The sequence below is a fragment of the Lithobates pipiens genome, unplaced genomic scaffold (genome assembly GCF_037356315.1).
Source record: "Lithobates pipiens isolate NorthernLeopardFrog02 unplaced genomic scaffold, aLitPip1_a1.2 Scaffold_1, whole genome shotgun sequence".
NCBI classification, from domain to species: domain Eukaryota; kingdom Metazoa; phylum Chordata; class Amphibia; order Anura; family Ranidae; genus Lithobates; species Lithobates pipiens.
This window is the reverse complement of record NW_027507685.1, coordinates 147288572-147304700: the sequence shown is the minus strand read 5'-3', so window position 1 is coordinate 147304700 and position 16129 is coordinate 147288572. Positions and strand designations below refer to the sequence as shown.

Below are 16129 nucleotides of genomic sequence, written 5' to 3'. Positions count from 1 at the left end.
TCATGTTCATGTCCACTCCACCAGGACTGTTAATGCCTCATGGGTGCTGCATCCCCAGGCCTCCATGGCTCAGATCTGCAAGGCCGCAACTTGGTCTTCAGTTCATATGTTTACCACATTCTATCAAATCAATGTAAAAGGTCATGAGGATACATCAGGGAACACAGAGGCCCTTTCCTTCTTTGGTATACACGTATATTGCTTGACTACAAAACTAAGATACTCCCAGTAGTGGGAGGGGTTATATAGGGAGTGCACTTCTTGTCTTAGGGCCTGCCAGTGTCCATCACCTGTAGGTGGCCTATAACCCACATAGTAACTACTATGGCTGTGTCCCCTGATGTACTGCAAAGAAAAGGATTTTACAGGTAAACGGTTTTTTAAAATCCTGTTTTTCAGGTAAAGCAAAATTCCTTTTTGCCTTTCTTCGATTTTTCACTTTGTGGCAGGGATTTGGCTTTCCTTTATTTTGGTCAAATCCTGCCCATTGCTTTTCCGCTATTCAGTAAGGCTTCCTTTAGTGGGCAGTAATACCTCTCTCATAGTGAAGTAAAAGGGTACATTATTCACTTTTTGGCTTCTTGTTCGTGTTAGAGGAAGTAAAGTTTTTTCCTCTTTTAATTGTACCTACAGGTAAGCCTATAATGAGGCTTACCTGTAGATACTGTAAATATCTCCTAAACTTGCACTGTTTAGGAGATATTTACTATATACACCGACAACCTCATTGGCGCATGCGCACTGAATGAACGCTTGTGACATTTCTTTAGGGCCCGTGTCCTGACCGATGGCTCCCATGCGCGAGCAACGGTGCGGTGTGCCGCCGCCGATTCAGGGCATCGTTCTAAGGGAAGTATTTCATAATCGACTATTATGCAATGTATACTAGCTCATTATGCCTTTGTCTTACAGGTTTTTATTTTTTGGAGGTTTACAGCCTCTTTAATGCATGAGTGTATCTAACAATCACCCGCTGACTGCAGTTGCTGCGTGTTTATTTTTTACTCACAATTTTTCATTTTGCTGACCCCTAGGATATTTTTTACATCCTGATCGCTTATTTGAAATAATAATGATATGCATGTACATGCATTTTAATGCCTTGATTCTATTGGCAGGTACTAGCTAATGTAGCATACATTATCATCGAGTCTACGGAGCAAGGCACAACAGAATATGGGCTGTGGAAAGAAATCCTGTTCCTTGTAGACCTCCTGTGTTGTGGTGCCATCTTGTTTCCAGTCATATGGTAAGTCTTCTGGTTGTTCTGCTGTCATAAACTTTCTGTGCAGGGAAGGACTTTTATGCAGACCTTTTGCACTACAGGCAGACAATGATGTACGTGACCTGACTTTAATTGCAGTAAAGCAGTACAGCTTGGTCACCGACCCACCCCAACTTGTAAATGGACAGTGAATTAGCATCACCACATTGGTGAGGTCATCTTTCTACTCTTTCCTCCTGTTAGCAACTCCTTGCATTTGGTTGACAGGATTGTGTGACTCAGAGACTCATTGGCTTTCACTGCTGTTCCACCCTCCCACAGTCTGTGCCCTGCTGTAAAGGGCATACAAATAACTAATAAGATAACATTTGGGAGCTCATCTGGCTTTGACATACAGTTAATTTTTTATTTTATTTTTAAAGTGAAGCTTTGCTTTGCTCATGTACTGCAAAGCAACAGGGTGACTCTGCCAACTCCCACAGCAGATTAACTATTTTAATCTTACTGGGTTTAGTAACACTTTAAACATGTTAATGTACTATGGAAATCGCACTATAAAACACCTGATAGGGGAGGGTTAGAACCGCTTACAGCTTATTGATGACCCATATACCTTCAGCTTGGCTGCACCCTTCAAGCTTTACTTTTTGATCAGTGAGGAGAGCTGAATTTTGAAAACTGTCTATACCTCTCATTTCATTGATGGTTGTAACTTGCAGTTTTCCATAAGGCCCCTTTCAACTGGGCATTCCGATCAGGTCTGCCTGTCAATTTTTCAGGCGGACCTGATTGTAAGCTCCATGCAGACCTACATATAGACAGAAAGGTGTCTTTATTTTTCTTTTTTTTTTTCTTTACCTACCGAAGTTCAAGTCCATCCAGTTCCAGAAAAAAAAAAATGCGAAAAGGACTGTCCCTTTTTCTATTTTTCCAGACCTAATGGAGATGAATTGGTTGCCTGATGTAAACAGACTGTCTGCATTATTTCTTTTATTTTCTTTAACTTGCACTCAGTTTGAGCTACCCAGGTTGGTAAAGTATACTCTAGTTAAGCCTGATGTTAATTCATGTATAATCAGTGTTTAGCTTTTCAGTCAATCGGATTCCAGGTTTTTACTTCTCTAGCACATGTGAAATGGAATTTGTTCCCTGTTTGTTTTTTTTTGTTTTTTTTTTTAAATCTTCAAATCGAATGTTTATTTAAAAGTGACAATTTACATTTAGTAAATGTTAAAATGTGCCATCCTAAATGCCATCCTTACGGTGTCTGCTCATACCTTTTTTATACAAACTCTTATTTTTTTTTTTTTTCTTGAGCTTCTAATCCCAGGGTACTCCAATATGCAAATCTCAGCTTTTATTAAAATAACCCTATCAGGGGTTAATAAAATTATATAAAAAAAATTCCCAGTGAAGATTACAGCTTTATACATGCCTGCCCATAAGAGGATTTACTAAAACCTCACTCTCTAGCTCTCCACTCCCAGCTTCTGGGTGTGCTGGACATTGTAGTTCCTCCCCCGACCCCTATGTCACTATTTTGTCCCTGCCATGACTAGGTCTGCAGGATAAACCCCAGTAGCCAGCCACTGTTTATCCAGCCTGTGATATCGAATCAGATTTTGTGCTGGGAGCTCTACTACAAAGTGGATTTTTAGCACATATATTAAATTTTTGGCCAAAGCAAATGGATATTTTGGTGAGACTTCGTGAAGCAAGTTATCTGCCTGAGTCTTATGTCCTAATTTGCCTTTGTCAGTATCCAGGGATGTGTAGGTGTTGGTTGTGGGGCCTTGGAGAATTCCAAGATCAGAAGAGCGGCAGTTGATAATGATCCTCTTGCCTGAAGTGGTGGATAGGTGCTCTGCCACATTGTGCTTCTAACCTCCATGGTCCCTTTCTTTTGGGAGTCCCACCCATTGTCTCTGGATGTGCATACACACACTTTTATTCATCTCATGCTGGACATGAACTGTAAGCTGATCAGTCCTTGTTAACGTGTGCTTATTCATAAAGGAGCAATTGAACATTTCAGGAATACATCTTCTTTAAGGCTAAAGTTTTATATGTGACACGATGTCACAACAAGAAATTAACCACTTACCGTAAGGACCAGGCCTCTTTTTCAAACTCGGTGTTTACATGTTTAAAACATGTTTTTTTTTTGCTAGAAAATTACCCTCAAACATTTTATATTTTTATTTTTTTCTAACACCCTAGAGAATAAAATGGTGGTCATTGCAATACTTTTTTTCATGCCGTATTTGCGCAGCAGTCTTACAAGTGCACTTTTTTTTGGGAAAAAAATCACTTTTTTGAATAAAAAAAAAATAAGACAACAGTAAAATTAGCCCAATTTTTTTTATATTGTGAAAGATAATGTTATGCTGAGTAAATTGATACCAAACATGTCACGCTTCAAAATTGCGCTCGCTCGTGGAATGGCGTCAAACTTTTAGCCTCCTTTTAGCCCCCTTAGCCTGCATTACAGAGGAGGTCAAGGGCTAGAATTATTGCTCTCGCTCTACTGATCGTGGCGATACCTCACATGTGTGGTTTGACTGCCGTTTTCATATGTGGGCGCTACTCACGTATGTGTTCGCTTCTGCGCGCGAGCTTGACGTGACGGGGTGTTTTTAAAAACCTTTTTTTTATTTATTTTAATTGATTTTATTTTTACACTGTTTTAAAAAAATAAATCACTTTTATTCCTATTACAAGGAATCTAAACATCCCTTGTAATAGAAAAAAGCATGACAGGTCCTCTTAAATATGAGATCTGGGGTCAAAAAGTCCTCAGATCTCATATTTGGACTTAAATGCAATAAAAAAAAAAAAAAAAAAAAAAAGTCATTTGAAAAAATGACATTAAAAAAATATACCTTTAAGAGGTATGGGCGGAAATGACGTTTTGATGTCGCTTCCGCCCTCCTATGGTATAGAGACGAGTGGGGGCCATCTTAGCCTCACTCGTCTCTATATCCAGCTAGGAAGAGGACCCGATCGCCTCCGCCGCTACCGATGGCTCCGGTAAGCGGCAGAGGGTGGCTGGAGTGGGGGTGGCACCTCTCCCGCAGCTGATAACGGTGATCTTGCAGCGAACCCACCGCAGAGCCCACTGCTATCGTACAGACAACCGGCGCCTGAAGAGATGGATATCTCGGTTGTGGCAGCAGCTGCTGCCGTTACCGAGATATCCCTCTTCAAAAATAGGACGTACATCGGCGTGTGCTGGTCATTAAGTGGTTAATCGCGGGGCTTTTCTACATTATTCGGGTAGTAAGCCGTCTAAAAATTGTATTTTCTGTAATTAACTGCATAATATTACAGAAAGTTGTGACCCATAAGGGCAGTTGCTCATTCAAAACATGGAAAGAAGTCATTAATTTATAATCATTCACATGAGTAAAAATTGCCAGTGAATCTTACCATAAGCAGTGTGTCGCCAACCAGGCAATTGGCATCTGTACCGTTTTAGTCACACAGTTGTGAAATAATTTCCCATGTAATAATAACTATGTAGCGGCTTTTCAAAAAGCGTAATTGTGTTTAGAGCCCTCATGCACCATGATATATGCAAGTGCATTTTATGCCTACAAGAAAGCACTGTGTATCTAAGTGGTAGAGCTTGCTGTCCAGGATAGCAGTTCACTACCCAGAGAAGATTTTTGGGTGTGTCTACTTCCAGAGAAATGTGCCTTTTAAAAAGATGCAGCCATCTCTTTAAGCTAGTAGGAATGCCTGAAACTTTGCTGCAGAGTGCCGCTTAAGTGCCACTGGTCTCAACCTGTTTCCTTTCAGCTGCATACCTTATCTGCTCAGCACAGACTAAAGAATGATTGACAGCATTCCAGGGACATTCTATCACCCGCCAAGCTTCTCGGAAACTCCAGTCTTTGGGTTTTGTGGGAATTATAGCTGCAAAGCTAAACATTAAAGGATTAGAAAGAAGGCCACCACCAGCAAGCAGCCCATGGGTAACTTGACTCAAGAAGGAATCCTCACCTAGCCTGGGCATAGAAGATATTGACCAACAATCTTTCTTGATCCTGTGGGTGGGTGGTGCACGGCTGTACTTAGCATTGAGGAGTGTTGTTTATTATTAACTAGTAGCTCCATTAAAGCAGTCATAAACGCTTACATATACCCAGTGAAGTGACTAGCCTCAGGTGATAAAGAGATGAAACAAGTCCTCCTACATAAGTTGTAACTGTATATCTGCAGCCCTCTTCTCTACGTCCATTGTAAATGCTTAGACCCAGTGAAATGACTGGCCTACGTCATGGGCGTATCTACTGCAAGACAAACAAGGCATTTGCCCCTGGGTGGCATTTTTTGCAGTGGCGTTGCTACATGGGGTGTGGATTGAACCCTGGTGACACGATGACAACTGCCAGGGGGGTGACACCAGGGGCGTCCGCAGACTGACCAATCGGCGATGGGAGCAAAGTGGAAGCAAGAAGCGATGGTGGCTACAGTCTTCGATCCCTGAAGTAGTTCACTTGACAGAGCGGGTTGGAGTTTTGGGTTTTGATCGTGCTTCTGCAGCCTGGCTACATAGCTGAAAAAAGGAACTGGGGGGGGCTACAGGAAGGTGAGAGTCCAGTGTAGTTTTTTTTTCTTTTTTTGTTTTTTGGTGAGTGGGGAAGAGAAACCACCTGGTGTAGTATGGGGAGGGTAGGGGAGACCCCCCCCCCCCTCCCCTACATCTCTTTCTCAAATTTAGGCAGAGCCAAAAGAGAAAGGGGTGGAACAAATTTAGATTATGGGGATGTGCCTGATTTTAGTCTTGCCTAGGACAGCAAAAAACCGTTATAGACCAGAGATGAAACTAATCATAAGTTGTAACTTTATCTGCAGCCCTCTCTTCTCTACATCCATTCAAAATGAAGAATTTATTTGGCTTGTCTGGGCTTGGAAGGGACACCCCCACCCCCAGCAGATCACAGGAACAGAGCTGTGGCTGTCAATCACAGGCTGTGTGCTGGAGCTCTCTCCCATCACCATTTTTCTCGGTGTCAGGAAAACTTGTCAGAAGTAATTTGTGCTGATAGCAGAGGAATGAAGCAGCTGATAAAAATGACCTGGTGTTCTTAATTGAGACAAGTAGACACTATAGAGGGATATGCTTTTGTATATATTTCATGTCTGAGGTTTAATCATTTAAAATTGGAGCCAGCAGATATTAGAGCTTTGCATAGCTTAACCTTCCTGACACCAGCAGTACCCCCTGACCAGAAGGGGTGCAGCAGAGAAGGACTAACAAAGTGAACTTAACCTCTCTCTAGGTGTTAGGCCAGCACTGCTGTTTCAGTTGGATTTTTAACAGTGAGACAATGTGAAATATTTATATCCTATCAATCCAAAGACATGCAGGTAGGTTAATTGGCTTCTGTCCAAAATTGGCCTTAATATATGAATGGGGACCTTGGATTGTGGGCTCATTGAGGGTAGGGACTGATGTGAGTGTCCAATGTACAGGGATAAGCACAATTGTAGCCACTCACTCAGGTTGAACTGGATGGACTGGTGTCTTTATTCAACCTTACTAACTATGAAACTATGAAACTAAGAGATGAGCTGTCATACCATGTTGTGTGTGTTTTTTTATTTATTTTTTATTTAATGCTTTATACATACTGCAGTTACATTTTGCCTGTCTTGCTAGGTCAATCCGCCACCTACAGGAAGCCTCCGCGACAGATGGAAAGGGTGAGTTCATTTCTTCCTTTTTTTTTTTTTTTTTGGTGCTCTGCAAATTAGATTTTTTTTAAATGTCTGTACTAACATCCTTGCTCTGTCTGCTAATACACTTGGCCAAAAACTGAATCCAAAAATTAGTTTTTTTATAATTGTATTAATTGTATTATTCAACTTTTTACTTGATTATAATCAATTTAACTTAATATGAATGTATTGTTGGCCATTTTTGGCACCTTTTTTGTGCAAGAAAAGCTCCAGAAAAATGCAGTCAGCTGTCTCCGACCATCTCTTGTATCATATCTGCAATCTCTCACTTAAACACAAACCTATTGCTAATAGTATTAGCAAAATTTTCATTCAATGCACCTCTAGCAGACATACAGGAGATGATCAGAAACTGCAGACATGATACAGGACATGGTCAGAGACTGCAGACATGATACAAGAGATGTCAATGCAGCCTTACCAGTGGCCGTCAGTTGCAGACTCACCAGTGCGTTGGTCACACAGCGGCGATCTTCTGCTGTGTCAAAGAGCTTGGATTTGAATTGGCCGGGACGGGCAGCCGCTGTTACAAAGTCACACCTCCTAGACCGGCTCTTATGTTACACGTCACACTGATTCAATTTCCCTGGTACTGGATCAGTGTGCCACCTATCACAGGAGCCTGGTCTAGGAGGTGGGACTTTGTTACAGGGGCTGCTGAACAATTCAGATTCAAGCTCTGTAACGCAGCGGGAGATTGCTGCTCTGCATGACGCTCACAAGGAGGGAGGAGGGGAGTGGAGGACTCTGACAGGGGCGTGCCAGGATGACACCCCCACAATGCTTGGCTCCCGGGGCGGACCACCCCCTTTTTGATGCCATTATCAGCACCTTTTGCCGAAAACACAATTTTTGGCCGATATGTTTTGACAGCCGAAATTTCGGTGCACCCCTACAAATTAAGGGAATCTCTTAGAGCCCCCCAGGTCATCAGAACCAGTATACCCATTGGAAGATTTCCTCTGTATTGCATTTCTGGGAACACACAAAATTATTATTTTTTTTTACTTTCAATTACCGTATTTATCGGCGTATAACACGCACATTCATTTTAAGAGGGAAGTTTCAGGATAAAAACTTTTTTTTTTTTTAACCACTTCCCGACCAGCGCACGACGATGTACGTCGACAGAATGGCACGGGCAGGCATATTGGCGTACATGTACGTCCAATATTCGTTGCCGCCATGCCATCAGGAGCGCGCCGTCGGCGGCGCGCTCCCGCGCTGGTCGGGACCCCCGTGAGTCCGGTCGCGGGACCCGCGGACTCGATCGCCGCGGGCATCCCCGCGATCGTCTCACGGAGCGGCCGAATGGAGGAAATGCTGTATAAACAAAATTTTTCCATTCTGCCTAGCAACTAGTGACGCTGATCTCTGCTCCATGTGATTGGAGCAGAGATCAGTGTACACTAAATGAAAGCCCAACCCCCCCACAGTTAGTAACACACCCCTAGGAACACTTAACCCCTACACTGCCACCCACTGGTTAACCCTTTCACTGCCAGTGTCATTTACACAGGAATCACTGCATTTATATAGCAGTGATTACTGTATAAATGACAATGGTCCCAAAAATGTGTCAAAAATGTCCGATGGGTCCCCCACAATGTCGCAGTCACAATAAAAATCGCAGATCGCCGCCATTACTAGTAAAAAAAAAATAATAAAAAATTATTAATAAAAATGCTATAAAACTATCCCTATTTTGTAAACGCTATAACTTTTGCGCAAACCAATCAATAATCGCTTATTGCGATTTTTTTTTTTTTACCAAAAATATGTAGAAGAATACGTATCGGCCTAAACTGAGGGAAAAAATGTTTTTTTATATATTTTTGGGGGATATTTATTATTACAAAAAGTAAAAAATAATGCATTTTTTTCAAAATTATCGCTCTATTTTTGTTTATAGCGCAAAAAATAAAAACCGCAGGGGTGATCAAATACCACCAAAAGAAAGCTCTATTTGTGGGAAAAAAAGGACGTTAATTTTGTTTGGGAGCCACGTCGCACGACCGCGCAATTGTCAGTTAAAACGACGCAGTGCCGAATCGCAAAAAGTGGTCTGGTCTTTGACCAGCAAATTGGTCCGGTCTGAAAGTGGTTAAGTAAGGATCTTTGAAGCAAAATAAGGGTCAGTGCCCATCTGCAACCTCACCATTGCCATCAGTGCAGCCTGATTGATGCCCATCTGCAGCCTAGAAGGGGCGGGACAAGTGCTAACAGATTACATACAGTGAAAATCTAATATGATAGACAGAACAGTGGTTCAATGACGGACCAGGAGACAGGACTTCCTATTACAGAGGCCACCAAGTAAACGGGAGATTCTCGCCGTATGTAACCTGACGGCGCTCGCCACCCCCCCCCCCCCTCCCCTCCCTGTCCCCTCTGAGGCAGCTAAAATTGAAGTATTGGCGTATAACACGCACATGCTATTTGCACCCGATTTTTCGGGTGAAAACGGGAGTGTTATACACCAACAAATACAGTATACTGGTGTAGCACTTACCCCCAAAGGAGCGGCTGGTTTTGCTGGGCTTACTGTTACCGTCTCTACCTCGTTGCTCATTTAGGGCTTCCCGAGGTTGATGGCCCAATAAACTGCAGAGACCTACACTTGAATCCCTTGGGAATTTTTTTATTTGCAAAAACCATTGAAAAGAACACAGTCTCTCAATAGGGAATAAAGGGTATGGGTAGTAAAGCTCAGGTACTCTTGGAACTGCTGACACTTGAAATGTCTCTCTCTCTCTCTCTCTCTCTCTCTCTCTCTCTCTCTCTCTCTCTCTCTCTCTCTCTCTCTCTCTCTCTAAGTGATTCAGGGAATATCCATTCGCAACTGGATATTTCAACTATAGGATAAAACCCCCTTTAGTGAATTTAGCAGCCGACAGGTGATTTAAACTTGGCAAAGTCTCTGCCACAGACTTGGTTGTAGAACTTCAGAATAGAACAAGAAATGTCTCTCACAGAACTTAGTTGTAACTGAAGGATGAAATTGGGAACTCTTACGGTACCAGTATCTTGCAGCCGGTCTGGCGATACTGTAAGAATGTGGACTCACTTGGAGCATGCAGCCAGCCTTGTGCGTGGCCCCCTTCTGAAGAGTTCTCCCCTAGTTGCGTTTTCAGTTGCTGGGCCTCTCCAAACCTGAGACAGCACCGAACCACCTTGGAACCCTCCTTCCAGTTACTGTGCCTCAGGCTAGCCAGTCTCAAGAATCGGAAATGGATGGATCCGCACCCCAGGCCATGAGGGCCTCTGGTGGCTGGTCAGGAGGACCAGGACCACGGAGTCAGAACAAACTTCTGGACCGGAACCCAGAACCACGCGATCTCAGCACCGCCCCCCCGGAATACACAGCGAGACAGCGCACCCGCTGATTGGCTCCGAGAGAGAGATTGACACCCAATGCGTCCAACCAGACCGCGTTCCAACACCTCTGACGATATCCCTTAGGATGAAACATGTAAGGCTGACTTGCCTTGATAACAAGCATGCTGGATGTGAAATTGACGATTTTTATTGCCTTTTTTTTACACCCGTGTGAAACTTTGTTCTTGTAAGTGTACTACATTAAAGTTTTATATACATTTTTACAAGCTGGCTTCACTATGTTTTGTCACTTCACCTCTTGCCTTGCATGAGATGTGTAAACTGTTTGGAACGCTGGAGTCTGAAGTGTTTTGATAGCTTAATGTACGATGACTGAGGAGGATTGACATCAATTTGAATATACCACATCCCAATGATCATCTTTCTATCTGAGAGAAAATAGAAGCTGTGGTGCCAGAAATAAATTTTAATGCTTCATTCTGTTTTACAATCTGGTAAGCAGATTCGATACACATTGGTGGTGTGTGATTTTTTTTTTCCTGCACTTCTTGGAAAAGGTGGAGGTCTCCTCATCATCTATTTCTTACTTTGGTTTCTTCAATGATGGAACGTATATAAGCGCTGCACCTTGGACTATATATTTTTTACGTTTGATCCATGAGCTGTCAGCTGCTAGTCCTTTTTCCTTTTTATGTTATTAGCGCTGTTACCTTACCTTCTTTTTAAACGCCTGTCATAGGTGACACCTACACCTATGACCAAGCAGAACACAGTAAAGTCCAGCCAAACTGATGCCAAGACCACAATTTACTGAAATGAACCCGAAGACCCAACTATGGTCTTAGGACCATACTCTTCAGGAGCCCGGCGCTACACTGGTAAACAGGACAAATAGGGGGAATCTCCCTAACCGGGGGCACAGACAGCAATGAAAACCGACTGGTGTTCCAAATCTCGCCTATATACAAGAATAAAAAAAAAAAAGTTGCCTTTAGTTGTACTTTGAATTTCGACTGTAATGTTGGCTTGGCCATACATATAGCAATATCATCTTTTGATACTGTTTACCTTTTCAGAAACCAGTGAGTAAATTGACATGATATGATATTCATAGAAAAGGAACAATTGGCTATATTGTAGGATCCTATTGATGTCACTAAATCACTTCTGGATAGGAATTAATACCCGATGGAAAGCTTTTCAAAAACTGAGAAAGTTTTGGCTGGAGTTAGGCTTTAATGGATTTTAATGCAATGAGTCTCCAGCAGGTGGCAGTGTATGTACAAATATTTGTAGCATCCAGTTAATCAACTTGCTGTAGTTGTAATTATAGAGCAGCCTAGTGGGGCTTTCATTGTTATTCCATAGATCTATGTTTATATACAAAATTGTACGTTTGGCTCCTAGTGTCCAAGACAGCGTTGCCAAAATGGGGTCTGTGATGGAAAAACACTTATATATCGGCACCTTTTTCTCCCACTGTTTAGTTTTGGGTGGAAATAATGTAATTGTATCTGCATAGGCTTTGCACTGAGGTTCCTTTTGGTTTACTGGATCCTAGATGATGCTAATTTGCTTGTTGAGAGAAGGCTCTCATTTGCTGAAATTCCCAGCCTGCACATCATCTTTTTACGGCTAAGTGAGTTGAGTTGTTAAGCTTTGTGGCACCTCAGCCCAGTGCATTTTATTTTCTAATACAACGCTTCCTTTTACACTTTAAAAAATAAAAATAATTTTCTCCCTCATCCATTGAGACATACACGGGACATATTAAACCTTCAGGTTATACTGTCTGCAGGAGGATTAAACATTGGCGACAAAAAAACTGTAGGCCAGACCAGGATAACCCCTTTCCACTACCAGCATGCCCCACTTTTTGCTAGGATGGTTTGATAAAGGAAGACCTTTTTTTTGTACTGCTCTGCTGTAATCTTTTGCTAGACTTTTTTTTTTTTTTTTTTCCCTCTATTGAAGACTCTGCTCTGCTGGAGCTTTGTCTTTTTGATTGGAACTTTCTGTCATGGTTGTCCTCAGCCTTTTGGAGGACCATATCTTGAGCCTGCTGAACTGCGCGTCAGCCTGGAAGTGACCTTTCAGCTCTGGGTTCCACATAGAGTGCTTTCCATTCCAGTAAAAGTTGTCCAGAACGCTTTATAGGTCAAGAGATGTTCACATTGCCTTAGCACTTACCCTGTCTTTGAAGATTGACTCAGCGACAGCGAGTAGGGGGGCAAAATGTTACAGTAAGGTAGAACCACGTTACAACTGTGTTCCTCAATGAACTCCAAAAAATATTTATATTTATATTAGAGATATTTGCAAGGTGCCATGTCAATATGTCCAAGCAGTACATTGATCTGTATGCTTGCTCTGAACGATAGTGCTGCTTAGTCTAATTTTTTAATCTATTTTGTTTAGATGGGCACGAGAATCCGTGTTGCCCTTGTAATGCATCTGATTGTGCTGTGTGTTGTCGGATTATGTCGGCTACGTGGCCCCTGACTGATTTTGCTTTCCAGGAAACCAAAAGGACTTAATATCATTAGTTCTGCAAACATCCAGATCTGTGCAGGTCAGCAGGGAGGAGTAATAATGCCGTTTAACAAGGAAATAGGTGATTGCTGGATCATTTGAGCTTTAATTAAAGCTGAATTCCAGGTAAACCTGTAAGGATCACTGTTAAAATGGTGTTAAGCCGCTGAAAAAAAACAAAACCTGCAAGACAATGGCATTATGTGCTAATTTGCATTGCATATTATGAAATGATCACCTTAGAACGAAGCCCTTCCAACGGCGCCCGCTCACCCCTAAGAGGGCTGACATCTTCTCCCGTCCGCCATCAGATCATCGAACAGGAGGTCACGTTCTATCAGCTGTGCATGCGTTCCACCGCTACCAGGTTTGCTAATCTGACACAACACATGCAGTCAGAAGGCGGCGGCGGCAGCAGACATTTTGCTACACCCAGCAAATGTTAGCCATAAAGTGAGCGTATATAAATATACTATGTTGATATCTGTGATGCTATTTTGATGTTAAATTTTTAAAGAAGCTGAATGCCAGCAGTAGGAAAGTGGTGGAGGCCATATTGCTACACCCCGCACTGCTTAGCGCTAAACTCTTATGCTTTCAAAATTAAACATTGAAACAACATCACAGATGTTAATATACTATATTTATATACCCTCACCTTATTGCTAAAATTGCTCAGTAATTCAAGCTGTAGCTGGGTGTAGTTAAGATCTCCGATGCGGCTGTTCTGTAAGATTAGTGAATCCCTGGAATGCATGCGTAGCTGACGGAGCATGACTTCCGTTAACTGATCTGATGGGTTGGCTAATCTGATAGAACACTGGTGCTAGGAGTGGCTGTGAAGACGTCACTCCTGCGCTTGCGAGCCCTCGCCTCTGGCAAGAAGCTCTGAAGGTACGGTATGCCAGACCTTCAGAGCGCATACGTTGCTGATGTCAGCGGTTGCATGCAGGGTGAATATCTCCTAAACGGTGCATGTTTAGGGGATATTCATTTTGATACAGGTAAGCCTTATTGTAGGCTAACCTGTAGGTAAAAATAACATAGCAGGGTTTACAACCACTTTAAAACAGACCTATATTGTTAGTCCCAAGTCACACTGGTGCAACTTGACAGTTTTAAGTCGCATGACAAGTCAAACCATATTGTCCACAAAGGAACCATTCAAATGGGTACAACCCTAACTCCGTCGGAGTTCCACTGGTTTTGGAAGTAGTTCCTGTTTTCAGAAAGGTTTCTTCACAGTAAGAGCTTTGAAAATGTGGAATAGACTCCCTCCAGAGGTGCTTATGACAAGTTCAGTAGATTGCTTTAAAAAAAACTTGGATTCTTTCCTAAATGTACAGAAGTAAATAAGGTTGAAAAAAGACTAACCTATGTGTGTGATTATGTCAGTATTACATTGTATATCCCTGTATGTTGCGGTCGTTGAGGTGCTTATCTAATAGTTTTGTGAAACTATCGAGGCCCCCGCTGAGACCACCGCCTGTGGAAGGGAATTCCCCATCCTTGCCGCTCTTACGGTAAAGAACTCTATACATAGTTTAAGGTAAACCTCGTTTCTTATTTTAATGAGTTTTATCCCTATTGTGGAGTCACCAGTATAGTATTTGTAAATTGAAATCATATCTCCTCTCAAGCGTCTCTTCTCCAGAGAGAATAAGTTCTGTGCTCGCAACCTTTCCTCATAACTAATATATCCTCCAGACCCTTTATTAAATTTTGTTGCCCTTCTTTTTACTCACTCAATTAGCAGTACAAACCTTCCAGAGGACTGGTGCCCAGAACTGGACAGCATACTCTAGGTGTTGCCGGACCGGAGTCTTGTAGAGCGGGAGAATTATCGTTTTATCTCTGGATTTGATCCCCTTTTTAATGCATGCCAATATTCTGTTTGCTTTGTTAGCAGCAGTTTGGCATTGCATGCCATTCCTAAGCCTATCATCTACTAGGACACCCAGGTCGTTTTCCATCCTAGATTCCCACCAGAGGTTCTCCCCCTAATGGGTAGATTGCATTCATATTTTTTCCACCCAAATGCATTATTTTACATTTTTCTACATTAAACCTCATTTGCCATGTAGTTGACCACGTCATTAATTTGTTTAGATCTTCTTGCAAGGTTTTCACATCCTGTGGAGAAGTTATTGCCCTGCTTCGCTTAGTATCTTCCGCAAATACAGAGATTGAACTGTTTACCCCATTCTCCAGGTCGTTTATGAACAAATTAAACAGAACTGGTCTCGGGACAGAACCCTGTGGGACCCCACTTCCCACCCCTGACCATTCCGAGTACTCCCCAGTTATCACCACCCTCTGAACTCACCCTTGTAGCCAGTTTTCAATCTATGTACTCACCCTATGGTCCATGCCAACGGACCTTATTTTGTACAGTAAACGTTTTATGGGGAATTGTGTCAAATGCATTTGCAAAATCCAAATACACCATGTCTACGGGGCCTTCCTTTATCTAGGTGGCAGCTTGCCTTCTCATAGAAGATTAATAGATTGGTTTGGCAAGAACGATTCTAAATGAATCCATGCTGATTACTGCTAATGATACATTTTTCATTACTAAAATCTTGTATATAGTCCCTTATACCCCCCCCCCCCCCCCCCGCATACTATTGATGTTAGGCTAACTGGTCTGTAATTCCCAGGGTTGTATTTTGGGTCCTTTTTAAATATTGGTACCATTCCAGTAGACTGTCAGTAAAAATTAGGAACAATGGTCTGCCAATTACTTGACTGAGTTCCTGAAGTACCCTCAGGTGCAAGCCATCCGGTCCCAGTGATTTATTAATGCTACGTTTCCCAGGTCTAATTCTAATTCTGTCCCCTGTTAGCCACGAGGGTGCTTCCTGTGATGTGTCATGAGGATAAACACTGCAGTTTTGGTTACTGAAGCCCCCCGATAACCTTGTCAAGACTGAGGAGAAGAATAAATTCAATACCTTTGCTATCTCCCCATCCTTTGTAACCAGATGCCCTCCTTCATTCTTTATGGGGCCAATATGGTCTGTCCTCCCTTTTTTACTGTTTACATACTAAAAGAATTTCTTGGGATTTTTTATTTCTATCTATCATCATCTATGTTCTATCATAGCTGCAGTAATTGCTCCCTTACATTTCTTTTTCATTCCTTATAAAGTCTGAATGCTGATGATGATCCCTCAGCCTTGTATTTTTTGAAGGCCTTCTCTTTTGATTTTCTATACATTTTTACATTAGCGTTAAGCCATCCAGGACTTTTGTTCGCTCTTTTAAATCTATTACCCAATGAGA

The 16129-nt window shown here is 42.2% G+C and overlaps 1 protein-coding gene across 4 annotated transcripts in view; it reads left to right on the top strand.

Annotated features, from left to right (window-relative positions):
• GPR107 (G protein-coupled receptor 107) overlaps nt 1–16129 on the top strand; it is a 168788-nt gene that overhangs the window by 91948 nt on the left and 60711 nt on the right. For all 4 annotated transcript variants that reach the window (XM_077478264.1, XM_077478255.1, XM_077478281.1 and 1 more), the window contains 2 exons: nt 1119–1249; nt 6894–6937. In XM_077478264.1, coding sequence (XP_077334390.1) covers nt 1119–1249; nt 6894–6937 — 175 coding nt within the window. The remainder of the gene's footprint in view (nt 1–1118; nt 1250–6893; nt 6938–16129) is intronic.